Source organism: Aulonocara sp. 'chitande type north' Nkhata Bay, linkage group LG16 (genome assembly GCF_057382095.1).
Source record: "Aulonocara sp. 'chitande type north' Nkhata Bay isolate Kocher_YH1m ecotype deep benthic linkage group LG16, A_spYH_male_GT1.1, whole genome shotgun sequence".
Classification (NCBI taxonomy): Eukaryota; Metazoa; Chordata; class Actinopteri; order Cichliformes; family Cichlidae; genus Aulonocara; species Aulonocara sp. 'chitande type north' Nkhata Bay.
Genome location: NC_141359.1, coordinates 28,951,191 through 28,963,600, shown reverse-complemented (window position 1 = coordinate 28,963,600; position 12,410 = coordinate 28,951,191). Strand labels below are relative to the sequence as shown.

Genomic DNA, 12,410 nt, shown 5'->3' with positions numbered 1-12,410 from the left:
TGTGTGTTTTGCATAAGTTACCATGGCGATTTAGCCAATATTTTCAAAGCACAGATTTCACAAAAATCTCTAACTTTAAGCCATTAATCTCACTTTGTAGTTCCACCCTCTGTTCGCTTTTCTTTTTTACAACAACTTGAGTGTTAAAAAAGAAGTGACATGAATGTTCCTGAAGAAAATACACTGTGAACTCTAACTGCTGAAAACTTTTATGATGGGTCAGTTAGATATAAATAAAAGCTTCAGCTCTATAAGACAATAATCTTGAAAAGCAGCAAGATTTAAATTAGTATTGAGCAGGAACTAAACAAAAAGAAAAGAGGACATTTACATTTGAGAAAGTGCTGGAAACATAGATTAGGCAGGTATAGTTGCTATAGCTCACAAAGCGCACATAGACTGTTATGTATGTATGACACAGCTGACACTGAAGCCAAGACTGTAGAGAAGACATCACTATTTACACATATAAGGGTAATCAGGAATAGGACACAGCAGTGTAACAAGATGCAGGTGAAAATAATCAAGGACAATGAAACAGGAAGAGGACGCGAAACTAAGAAAGTACCAAAATAAAACAGGAAGCGAGAACTGTAGCTAAATGAGCAGTTTACACAAGAGGAAATGACAGTAGATATGGAGAGAATAAAATACCATATATTAAAATCACCACCAATCATTGCCATACATGACAGCGGCACAGCTCCATGACTGTCATACATAGCTTGCCGAAGTGTTATAAAATGTCATTCAAAATAAGGGATTACTTTTTCTTGAACGCACATTTAAACTCATATAAGTTTAAAGATTCTTTTGTTTTCAGCAGGCATGAATTCATATTTTCTCTTTTAAAAATATACAATAGACATTTATTTGCTGGGAGTATATTGTCATAAGAATCAGATACAAGAACTGAAGCTACAACACGCAGATGCAGAATTCAGAATGGCACCTTAATACATATATTTATGTCATTACTTTCTAGTTAAAGTGCAACTAATGTAACATTTTATCTAGGCCCAAATATGTCATACAATCTGAGATGAAGATCAAATGTACGCATGGTAGGAAATCATTTTACACTGAAATATCACTGATGTAAAAACTAGGTTTTCTTTGAAGTATTGTAATGATCTCTACTGGCCTCATACCAGGGGGCAGTCACACACCAGAGTCCAAACTAAGTCAGTCTGACTGCACAATTAGTGAGTCCAGGATGGTTTGTAATTAAAAATAGATTAAACGAGATACGTGGAAACAAAGCAGCTTCACACTATGAAAAACTGAGCAAAGGGAGCCCTGCTGTACAGTAAGGTGATAAATGCAGTTTTAATGTAACTCTGAAAAAGAAACCACAAACTGGTGCACAGAAAAGATGGTTATTAGAGGATGCATCACTGCATGAAGTGGTGTTTCTTTAGTTTACATTGTAAATACTATCATGTGCTCCTAAATAGTCAGGGTACTGTTAGGGCTGACATACCAATTATCACCTATCACAGACCGTATTGGTCAGGTGTAGTGGGCATGTGTAAGTCTTTGTCTTCTCATTCATCCCTCCATCAGGAGTCTTGACAAGGTCCATGTATCACTTAGCCCCAGGTTGTCAGGCCCTTCCCATAAGCCACTGCTGCCTGGAAGATTAATGACTGTCGTAATCTTACACTTAGATACTGCTAATAGGTGAGACTGCAGATAGTGTTTTGCCCCACACTGTCGGGTAATGAATTCTTCATTGTTTTGGAACATTTTAGAGGCAAATTAGACATCTGTAACTAACAGGTTCCCTTTATCTGCAGATTTCATTTGTTTTCGCTGTCTAATTGAAAAAGGGAAAAATGTTAAAGTTATGAATAAATGATAAATACTTCATCTTGACTCCTGACTCAATAAACATTTTGGTTTTAGATTCATTCAATACTTTGTGTGTTATCCAAAGAAATGTCATTCTCTTTTCCCTTCAAGTCAGAAAGAAAATTTATGAGTCCATCGACAGACGGACATCTGTTGGACACATCTGTTCAGCACGCTGACCTCAGAGATGGAAGAAAAAGTCCTTCAAAAGATTTTGAGCAAAACTTGTGAACAGGTTTGGGATGCACTTGTGATTAGAGGCTCGGTGGGTTGCATCTTTAAAAAATAAATGCGGAAAAGAGTGAATATGTCGTCTTTCCCTCAAATGCATCTGTCAAGGCATGGCAACACATTCAAAGCTAATCTGTTTCAGAGGCAGTGGGTCATAACAAAAAACTCTGTATTGCATGAAGATAATATGGTGATTCTGTACCTTTCAGAAACAAATTCACATTTTATTTCCTGAAATAAAGTAGCCTACTCTTTACTCACAACAGTAAGCTTTTATTCTTTTTTATCACCAGTTCCAGCAGGTTTATGTTTAGTGTCCTTGGGTTGTAGTGATTTTTTTTTAGCCATGCTACTGGAATGTTTCTGTGAAGGGCAATGTAGGTTTAGAACTGAATATATTGACAGCTATGGGGTGGACTGCCAGAATATTTTGTGTATATAAGAAAAATGAAGCTTATATTGCAGTGCTTTGAACTTGCATTTTTTCCCCCTCTAATGGCTAACAGACAGCAGCTCCTTGAGTGTGCAAAAAAAGTCTGATTGACTTGGCTAACCAATACTTTTTACCAATACTAACACCTCAAGTAAAAATGTGTTCTCTTTTCAATAAGGAGATCAGAGTGGGCGCGAATTATAACACAAGCATCGCACTTTTTGGCCTTACAGGAAAGGTTGTTGAAAAGGAGGCTCTGGCTGAGAGTTGGACTTCAGATACAGGAGAAATATGCAGGCTCCATCTTGGCCATGGAACAGTGGGCAAGGTTTTCACAGTCTCCCAGATGACTGAGGAGGCATGGGAGTTCACCAGGCCAGCCTACACGTGTTTTGTGGACTCAGAGCAAAACCTATGACTGTGCTCCCAGAGATATTTGAGGAATCTGAGGCGTCTGCACAAACAAAGTGTGCCAACCTGTTCCGACCTGAATATGAGCAATAGTGTCTTCTCAGTTATTTGGAGGTAATCACATAAATGAATACTTATTAGACACTTACTAAGTTAAGCATTTGCATGCAATGAGCTCATTAGTTATTCCATAAGGACTTTTATGCTGGGAGCGCTGACACTCAGTGGTTCAATATGAAGCTATTAAGCGTGTTTATGATGCTGTGGATTATACTCATTGTTAGAAACCATAATCTCTCCAGTATGAGCGCCAATTACCTTGACATAAATGAGGATGGCCATTTTGCCATTTTAGGTTACTCTTTCTTTCCGTTTTCTGCTCGAGTGAACTCAGACAGCACTCAATTAAGCGCAGACATGCTATATGTGTGCTGGTAGTACAGAGAGCTGTGTCAGATAGTAATTCTAAGAAATAGACATCTACATGATGTAACTCTCCTCTCCTGCCATTCAGATGCGCCGTCAAACGTGCTGGGGGTTTGATTTACCTTTGATTCTTCTTACTTTTCTTTAAGGCAAGAAAACACCTGCTCTTCAGTGCCTCCTCTAATTGAAAGTCTATTGTCACATGCGCACGCAGACAGATGTCACACTTTTACTGGGTTTACAATATATGAATATATTTAGGCAGGATCAGTGGTAAGAGGGATTCTTGACTTTTCCTCATGGTTTTGTGGGTGCGTTTGATTTCCTCAAAAAAGTTATTAATTAACTAATTAATTTGAAATAGTTTTTGCAGGGTTCATATTAAAAGGTATAAGTTTATCATAACCAGAGCATTCAGCTATGAAGTGGCGTGATGGTGAAAGCCTAAATTGCAGTTCTTCACAGAAAAACTTCAGAAGAGGTTTATGTTGTCTGAAGGTCTCCAGTCTGCTGTGTGCACTGAAGTATATATTCTCTTTGAACCCCTCAGTTTTTTACCACGACGAATAACAGCACGTCACTGACTTTGTTTTATTATTGGCAAACTAAAGGTGAACTGAGGCTGTCTCTAGTTAATATTTCTGTAACATTGTTTGTACTTTCATTAATTTAATTAGAAAAATTTCAAAGGAGGCCAATTCTCCACAGAAGCATCTGAAAACAACCTGTGTGTATTAAAAAATAACAGATGCAGGTTCTCCTACAAACAAACAACAACAACAACAACAACAACAACAACAAACAGGCATAAATTGTTGTTTTCAAAGTTCTGAGCAAGAAGCAGGTTGCACACTAAAGTAGACTGTTGCTGCATCCATAGTGTGTGCATTCACACAATGCCGTAGAGGGGAAGACTTCAGCAGTGGTCAATTGTTGCTGTCCAATCTGGGAAAGGTTATGAAGCCATTTCTAAACAATTTGAAATCCATCATCCTCCTGTGTGAAAGATTATTCACAAGTGGAAGGCATTCAAGACAGCTGCCTATCTTGCCAGGAGTGGACATTTCAGCAAATTCACTCTAAACTCTGACCATGAAATGCTCAGAGAAACTACAAAAAAAGGAAAAGAAAAAAAGAGAATAAAAAGCCCAAGAGCTACATCTCAGACTGTACCGGCCTCAGATTGGATGTTAAATGTTAAACTTCATGGCAGTAAAATTAGAAAAAGACTGGAAGGAAGGAGGAGCTCCCAGTGTTGCAATAGTCCAAAGTCCAGACCTCGACCCCAATGAAATGCTGTGGTGACCCTGAAGAAAATGCTTGCAGACCTCTACGAGTTGAAACAACATTGTAAAGAAGAGTGGGCGAAAATGCCTCAACGGTATTGTAAGAGACTGATAAAGTGCAGCTTAAAGTGGTTCTGTGTCTACTGAATCATAGGCTGTACTTAATTTCCAGACACTGCATCTGATTTTTGGCTTTGCTGTTAAATACTGTAAATAATGTGTAAAATCACATGTTGCTCTTCATCTGAATTTTTACCATAGTTTAGAATAGAGGGCACAAGGCATGAAGCAGAAAGCCACTCTGAAATCACAAAGACTGTAACTTTAGGTCGCTTTGGATAGTAATGTGCCAAATGAATGCTATATAAGAGTCATTGCATTACTACTGCTTACTAGTAGGTAACAGGAAGAAATAAACGTGAGAACTTGCATTGTTTTCACTGTGGTTGCAAAAAACCTATTTATACTGTGAGGCTCTAAAAATCATTCAATTTTAGGGTAAATGTGAGATTAAAGTTAAGATCAGGCAGGCACTGTAAGACTGAAGAAAAACAATTTAAGTGAATGTAAGGTCCTCTATTGTAATGGAAAAATGACCGTGTGTGTGTGTGTGTACGTTTCACTGATGGATCTGAGAATGTCTCAAAAGTTCAGACAGTGCTCGAGGCTCGCTGTCTCATGTCGAGCAACATCAGACTGACGGTTTCTCACTCACACGCTGGGAAGAAGGATGGAGAGCAAATGGCACAATGATATGTTTATTGAGAGGCTTTGGATAATAGAAAAGGTGACGGCTGCTTCTGGAATGTCACAATAATTGACCAAAAAAACCCCAAAAAAAAAGAAGAAAAAAAAAGATCATAGACATCAACACCCTTATCTAGAGACACGCACGCACGCACGCACGCACAGTCATTCATACACAAACATTCTTCACCTCCACTCCAATCACTCCAGAGAGAGAGAAATCGTATCAATGCACAGGACAAGACGGTATCACAAGTTCTACGAGTTCATTTCTACATGAAAAAATTCACAGTTAACACATCGGTGAGGGAGATTTCTTTTTTAGGCACAGCAAAAGCAATAAGATCAACAACAACGAAATAATGATAAAAATAAAACATTCCACACATTTCAATAAAAACTCAGGGGGCCCAGGTGCACTGAATGTTTACAATGGATTTGAGGTGGGAAATGTCTTCGATTTGCAGCCTCCAGGGGCTCAATTGAAAGGTCGCTCTCACAACAAAGGAGAAAACAGTTTAGGGGTGTATGCAATAAAGGTTAAACGACACTAGAATGTGGCTTCTTTTAACTGGAATAGTACCAGAGTAAGGACTCAGTTCATCTGGTTTTACCCCCCGTTTACATCTTTATATCACTGAATATACAGTGGAGTGCCTGCTTTCTGATTTTTTGGTATGTTCATCACACTTAAATGTTTCAGATCATCAAACAAAATGAAATATTAGACCAAGATAATAATAATAATAATGTATACTTTATTGATCTCCATGGGGAAATTCCTCTCTGCATTTAACCCGTTCACTCAGTGAAGCAGTGGGCAGGCATTGGGCGCTCAGGAAGCAGCGTGTAGGGACAGTACCTTGCTCAGGATAGCCGTTCAGTGGATTCGAATCCTCAATCTTCCGATCATGGGGCCACCAATCTACCTACTGAGCTATCCCTGCCCCCCCAAGATGATACAAGTAAACACAAAATGTAGTTTCTAAATGAAGGTGTTTATTATTAATATTATTAAGGGGGAAAAAATCCAAACCTACATGGTCCTGTGTGAAAAAGTGATTGCCCCACCTTGTTAAATCACGATTTAGCTGTAATTAACCACGTTTTACAAAGTTGAGTGTAGTTTCACTGCTAGACTAAGGCTTATTTACTGCCAGACCTGGTGAATCAAGAAATCCCTTAGATAGAACCTGTCTGACAAATGGTGAGAGCCATTATCCACATCTGGAGAAAACCTGGAACTGGGGTGGATTTCCCAGGAGTGGCCAGCCTACCACAGTTACCCCATCCAGGAGGTCACAAAAGAACCCGGAACAAGAACCAAAGAACTGCAGACCTCACTTGCCTCAGTTAAAGTCAGTGGTCATGACTCCACCATAAGAAAGAGACTGGGTCTGCATAGAGTTCCAAGACGAAAACCACTCCTGAGGAAAAGGAACATAAACTTGGGTTCTGCAGCAGGACAATGATCCAAAACACACCAGCTCCACCTCTGAATAGCTTAAGAAAGACAAAATGAAAACTTCATTGTGGCCCAGTCAAAGCCCTGACTGAATCCGATTGAGATGCTGCGGCCTGACCTTAAAAAAGCAGTTTGTGCTTGAACAACAAATGTTCTGCAAAGATTCATCAAAATTCCTCCACAGCGTAAAATACTCATTACCAGTTATCGCAAACGTTTGACTGTAGATTGCTGCTGCTAAGGGTTATTATGTTTAGGGGGCAATCACTTTTTCACACAGGGCCATGTAGGTTTGGAATTTTTTCCCTTTAATAATAAAACAATTTCATTAGGAAACTGCATTTTGTGTTTACTTGTGTTAACTTTGTCTAATATTTAAATTTGTTTGATTATCTAAAACATTTAAGTGTGACAAACATACAAAAACATTGGAAATCAGCAAGGGAAAAAACACTTTTTCACACCAGTGCAAATATACACATTTAAGATTTTGCAGAACTTGGGACTGGAACATTTAATATAAATGTGATCCCAGGTTGTTCAGAGGAATGGCTATTTTTAATCTACAAATGTCTTCACTGGTCTCCTCCAACGCTTTGAAACGATCATATACGAGTAAATAACACACAGATAATATCACAGACAGTTACTGGAGCTGTTGTTCTTTTTCTATATTTGCAAATCGAGTTCAGAAAGTTCACCGTGTTGTCGTGTCTGTGTAGAATGCTTCAGGAGGACGCTAAATACCGTATATAACCGGGTAAATCAGTGATAATTTAGCAGTCACTTCTGCACGTCGACACGATAAGCACACTGAGACAGATCCGTGCGCGTTTCCTCCTTTCGTCTTTGGAAAACCTTGTGCTCAGATAGAAGGGAGAGTCTGTGACATTCCCCCACTCGCCCTTTCCAGCTAAAATACATCTACTGTAGCAGCTGAGAAAAACACGGTAGCTCTTTGACAGGATGTATGTCATATTGTAGCCTTGAATTCTTTCAATAAGCGCCACTGAGTGGATAGGCTGGTGTTTTTATTTGTGTGAACGGAAGCATGTGCATTTTATATTTATATATCTATATGTAGAGAGATATATAGATGTATAGATATGCACTAGGTTTGGCTGTTTGTTATTTAATCAGTACCTTACAGTGGCCAAGGGCAACCACACAGTCAAACAAAGGAAGCACTGAGGCAATAAACTGTTTTCAAGCAGCCTGAAAAACAATACAACACTCAAAAGACTGAGCAATATTGCTGGTATTTAGAGTCAGCTCACACACAATTGCTAATCTAGAAAAAAAAACCTTTGATGTTTGCTTTAAAATTATATTTTAATTTCTAATCAGAATAAGCCTCTCTTATGGGATGTAAACTTTGATGAGTTGTCTTGGAGTTATGGTGCCTTCACATCATATCAGAGTCCGTGTCACACCCTGATAGTTATAATAACTACGACCGGGAGGCGTTCCTTTTATTTTTTCTGTCATTTTTTCATCCCCTCAAAATTTTTCTCCCACAATTCAGCGTATTTGACTTGGCACCGGATAATAATAGATACTGAATACCTGGAAGCCAGATGAATACAGATGGCTTCCTCATCTCAGCCAAATGTATCAGTCAAAACTAATAAATTCCAAATGTAACGGCTTCAGTATTATACCGTCAGTATTTGTGATGCTCATAGGGCCGACTGCCACGAGATTGTGAATCCTCGCAAAGTCCTGGGAATCTTAAAGAGGGTTTTTTAGCATAATGCCTCCCTTCAAAGTGCAGGTTCCTGCGCATTTTTGCAATCTTTGTCAACTCATATATTCAAATATTCATAAGATATTAGGCAGATATTTGGGTTGACACATCATTGGTAGATATATCACATGAACCAAAAAGCCCAACACACTTATGAATAACATAAACCAAAAATGACTTTATAAGATGACAAGGATGGGGCAAATACGCCTTTATTTTTTCCCCTTGTAAATTTAGACTGTCGTCTGATTTAGCGGTGGCGGCAGCGGGTCAGTCTGTCCTACAAATTCTCTGAAGGATGATTTTTTCGTCTCTGAATTGAGACAAATACTTAAACTGCTTGACAAAACAGTGAGAATCACATTAAATTTAACCATTTAAGCAATGAGTGCCTTAAAGCTGATGCCTTTTTCCTTTATGCATTTTCTTCCATTACACTTTGTTCCTATTCTTCATGTCTGACACTGTGCCACTGGCTGAATTAGCTACCACAGTGATACTATCGCTTCACATGCGGCAGATCATAATGAATGCTGGATGCGAACTGGCTTTATTCAAAGCAACAACGTACACATACACTACAGCGATGACTTGTGGTTAAGGATTTTAGCCAAAACTTAATTAATTTGAGATAACACTTTTCATCCCCACAGCTAAAACATGTTAATCACAGTGGAGATGGCATTAAGTGTGTCTTTGTATGTGTGTAAGAGTGTGTGAGCATGTTCCTGCATCACAGACAGACGTGTTTATTTGCTGTGCGCTTGTTTGGATAAGCCTATGCCTGGATGTACTGCTTCCAATGTTTCTGAGTGAGTGTCTGTGTGTGTGTGTCAGCTCAGCAGATGGAGTTTGATTCTCACTACTGGGAAATCTCAATCCCACAATGCACTGGGAGCGGCGCCAAATGAGGAAGAGGCAGTAGCAGCAGCAATGAGGAACCAATCACAGTTTGAATGCTGAAAAAATGTGCTTTCCCCTCTCTCGCATTCCTTCTCGTTGCAGTTCCTCCGGGGTTAGCCATTGTTGTGCTATCCATCAGCATGAATTGGGTCTATACATGAGTTAATTCTTAGCTTGTGTGCATAATACATGCACACGTATCACAGACACAGAAAAAAGCGATTAGCACAGATCACAAAGGAAAACGGTGACAAAATGAATTTGAGGTCGGTTCCCAAACCTTTTTTTTTCTCATTTTTTTTGAGCAGACAACCAGAAACAGCTGGAAATTCCGCTTTAGAAATAACAGCATAAAAATTCACAGCAACTCAACCAAACGTTTCATCACTCTTGGGTCGAAGGGGAATCATTCCAAATTTAGGCTTACTGTTATCTGAAATATCTCCCTTTTTTAAAACTCTTCCCAAATCCCCCTAGCAGTCAAAAGGAACATCTTTTATTGGGTTACTGCGCGCCGGAGAGAGGAAAGAGGAGACGATGATGGATTCTTAGCTTTTCAGCTAAATTCACGTCTGTAAAAACATCTACTCATGCAACTACAACCAGCAGTTAACATGATTCAATAGTAACCAATAAAAACAAAGTGCTCCCAGTAAAAGAGGCCGGATGGCAATACGATCTGAGAAATCGCAGTGATGTGTCAACGCAAACTGATGACATCACATTCCCTTGCCACAGCAAGGCAGGATCAGATCAGATCATTGTCGTAGTGTGTAAATGTGTGTGTACCGTATGTGCGCGTATGCTAGGGTTTGACCAATATGTTATTTTGTTGCCAAAATTAAGCTTTTGGATTATTTTACTGGAATTTTTTGTTGATGTGAAAAAGCTTCCAAGAGGAATTTAGTTATTGTGGGCCGGACTAATTGAAAAATCAAAGTAAGGTTTGTATCATAGCAGATGACTGATTCTCTGATACGCGATCAGGGAATCAAACTCATCATATCATTGGTGGGTGCCATTAACTGATATCTGACTAGATGGCGCCAACAGCAACTCTCTGCTATCCATGACAGCAAAATGACATATAGCTACAACCCTAGAGTGTGGTTGTGTGTGTGTGCAAATATGTTTGCTTGCTCACAGTGAAAAGCAAAAAAAAAGCATCTTCCATCCCCTGTAGCCCTTCTTTGGCAGGTCTGGAAAAAAGAAAATAAAAAATAAAACTAAAAAAAAAACGCTAAAAGAAAGAGATCTTTGCTCTCTAAACAACCAATCACAGTCCAGCACTGGATTATGACACTTGTAACAAATTGCTAGCAACGCCCTGATGTGAAGTATGAAAAAGGGAGGAGAGAATGGCTGGCCGCCCTGAATATAGGGTCTTTTTTATCTGATGTTGTCAAATGGGTTTAGTCCTGTTGGTCATCCTTGTCTCATGCTAGTGGAGGTTCAGCAACTGGAGGCTGATTTCCCATAGGCTCACTTGCAGCTGGGGATCAAAGGTCAGCGGTGTTGTCATCTCCCTGCACCCATTGGCCCAGTAACCTCCTCCACAATCTCCCTCCAGAGCAGGTGACAGAGCAGCAGAGAGCACAGTGGTAGCGCCCTCTTCAGGAGTCTAGGGACAAACACATAAACACAATTAAAAATTTAAAGAGCTCCTGCATATAAAATATATAAAGAAAAGAACTGGAATGGAAGACAAGATCAACAACAACCTATCTTCACGTAGACAAAAAAATGTGCCTAAGTGTGTGTGTGGACACGGATGAAAGAGTAGGGCTAATGTCACTGTGTGTTAGCATCACTGAAAGGAAGGCTCAGGGTAAGAGCATGTGTGTGTGTGTGTGTGTGTGTTTTCATGGATGAGCGTATGCTTGAGAGCGCTGGTGTTGATGCATTTTAACAATGATCTCAGTGTCAGCAGTGAGACCAGCAGCAGGTTTCTGAGCAGAGAGAGGATCACAACCTGAAAGCTTTAACAGCACACTTGCATACTCGTGTATAACAGTACGTGAGTGCTGTCTGTGATGTGTGTATGCTGTACTACTGTGCAATAATTTCAAACATCAATTTTAATTGTTCTTCTAAGTGAATTATCATTGTACTTGAAGGGCTGAATTTTTAAGTACAAAAAAGGAGGGGGGGGGGGGGTATTGGCAAGCAAAACGTGTTCTTCATAATTCATTTTGCTGTCTGTAGTTAAAAAGTCTCTCCATCCACGTAGGAGTTTTAGTACAGAAAGACAACAGCAACAACAAAACACCCAACTCTTTCTGTGATTGGGGAGGGGCAACGGTTTCCACGGCAGTTGGATGCTTGATGGTAGGGCCATTTTAAAGTATGCAGATGACACGGTCATTGTCAGTCTTTTACATACACGGAAAGGAAAACCAGCCATAAACATGCTATTGAGCCCTTTTTCAGGTGGTGTAAAAATTGTTATCTCCAGCTCAACATATTGAAAACCCAGAAAATAATTGCGGATTTCAGGAAAAATTCCAGCATATCTGATTCCACAAACATTAAGGGTCAAACCAAGGAATGTGTCCCTGCAAATATCTGGGGACTATTATTGATTCAAGCTTGAATTTTCACACAAACTGTGAAGCAGTGTCCAAAACACTTATATATATGTACATTTATATTAACCTGTAAATTTGCAATTTTTGTACGTATCTTTACATATACACTGTAATATTGCATATTCTGTATATATTATCACTGTGACAGTGTTGCAACTACTTGCACTTTAAATTCTGATTACACCACATCTACAAGCACTATTTTACTTACTTATTATTACTTTCTTTTAAGTTGGTTTTTAGTCTTTTTAGTTGTGTGAAGGGAACCTGCAAAGTAAGAATTTCATTACTCTGTGTAACCAATTGTGTTTTGCAGTGT

The 12,410-nt window shown here is 39.2% G+C and overlaps 1 protein-coding gene across 3 annotated transcripts in view; it reads right to left on the bottom strand.

Moving 5' to 3' along the window:
• Positions 1 to 5,383: 5,383 nt before the first annotated feature.
• Positions 5,384 to 12,410, bottom strand: part of LOC147311773 (polyprenol dehydrogenase) — a 57,738-nt gene continuing 50,711 nt past the window's right edge. For all 3 annotated transcript variants that reach the window (XM_086266239.1, XM_086266238.1, XM_086266237.1), the window contains one exon: positions 5,384 to 11,124. In XM_086266239.1, coding sequence (XP_086122365.1) covers positions 10,945 to 11,124 — 180 coding nt within the window. In that variant the 3' untranslated portion in view covers positions 5,384 to 10,944. The remainder of the gene's footprint in view (positions 11,125 to 12,410) is intronic.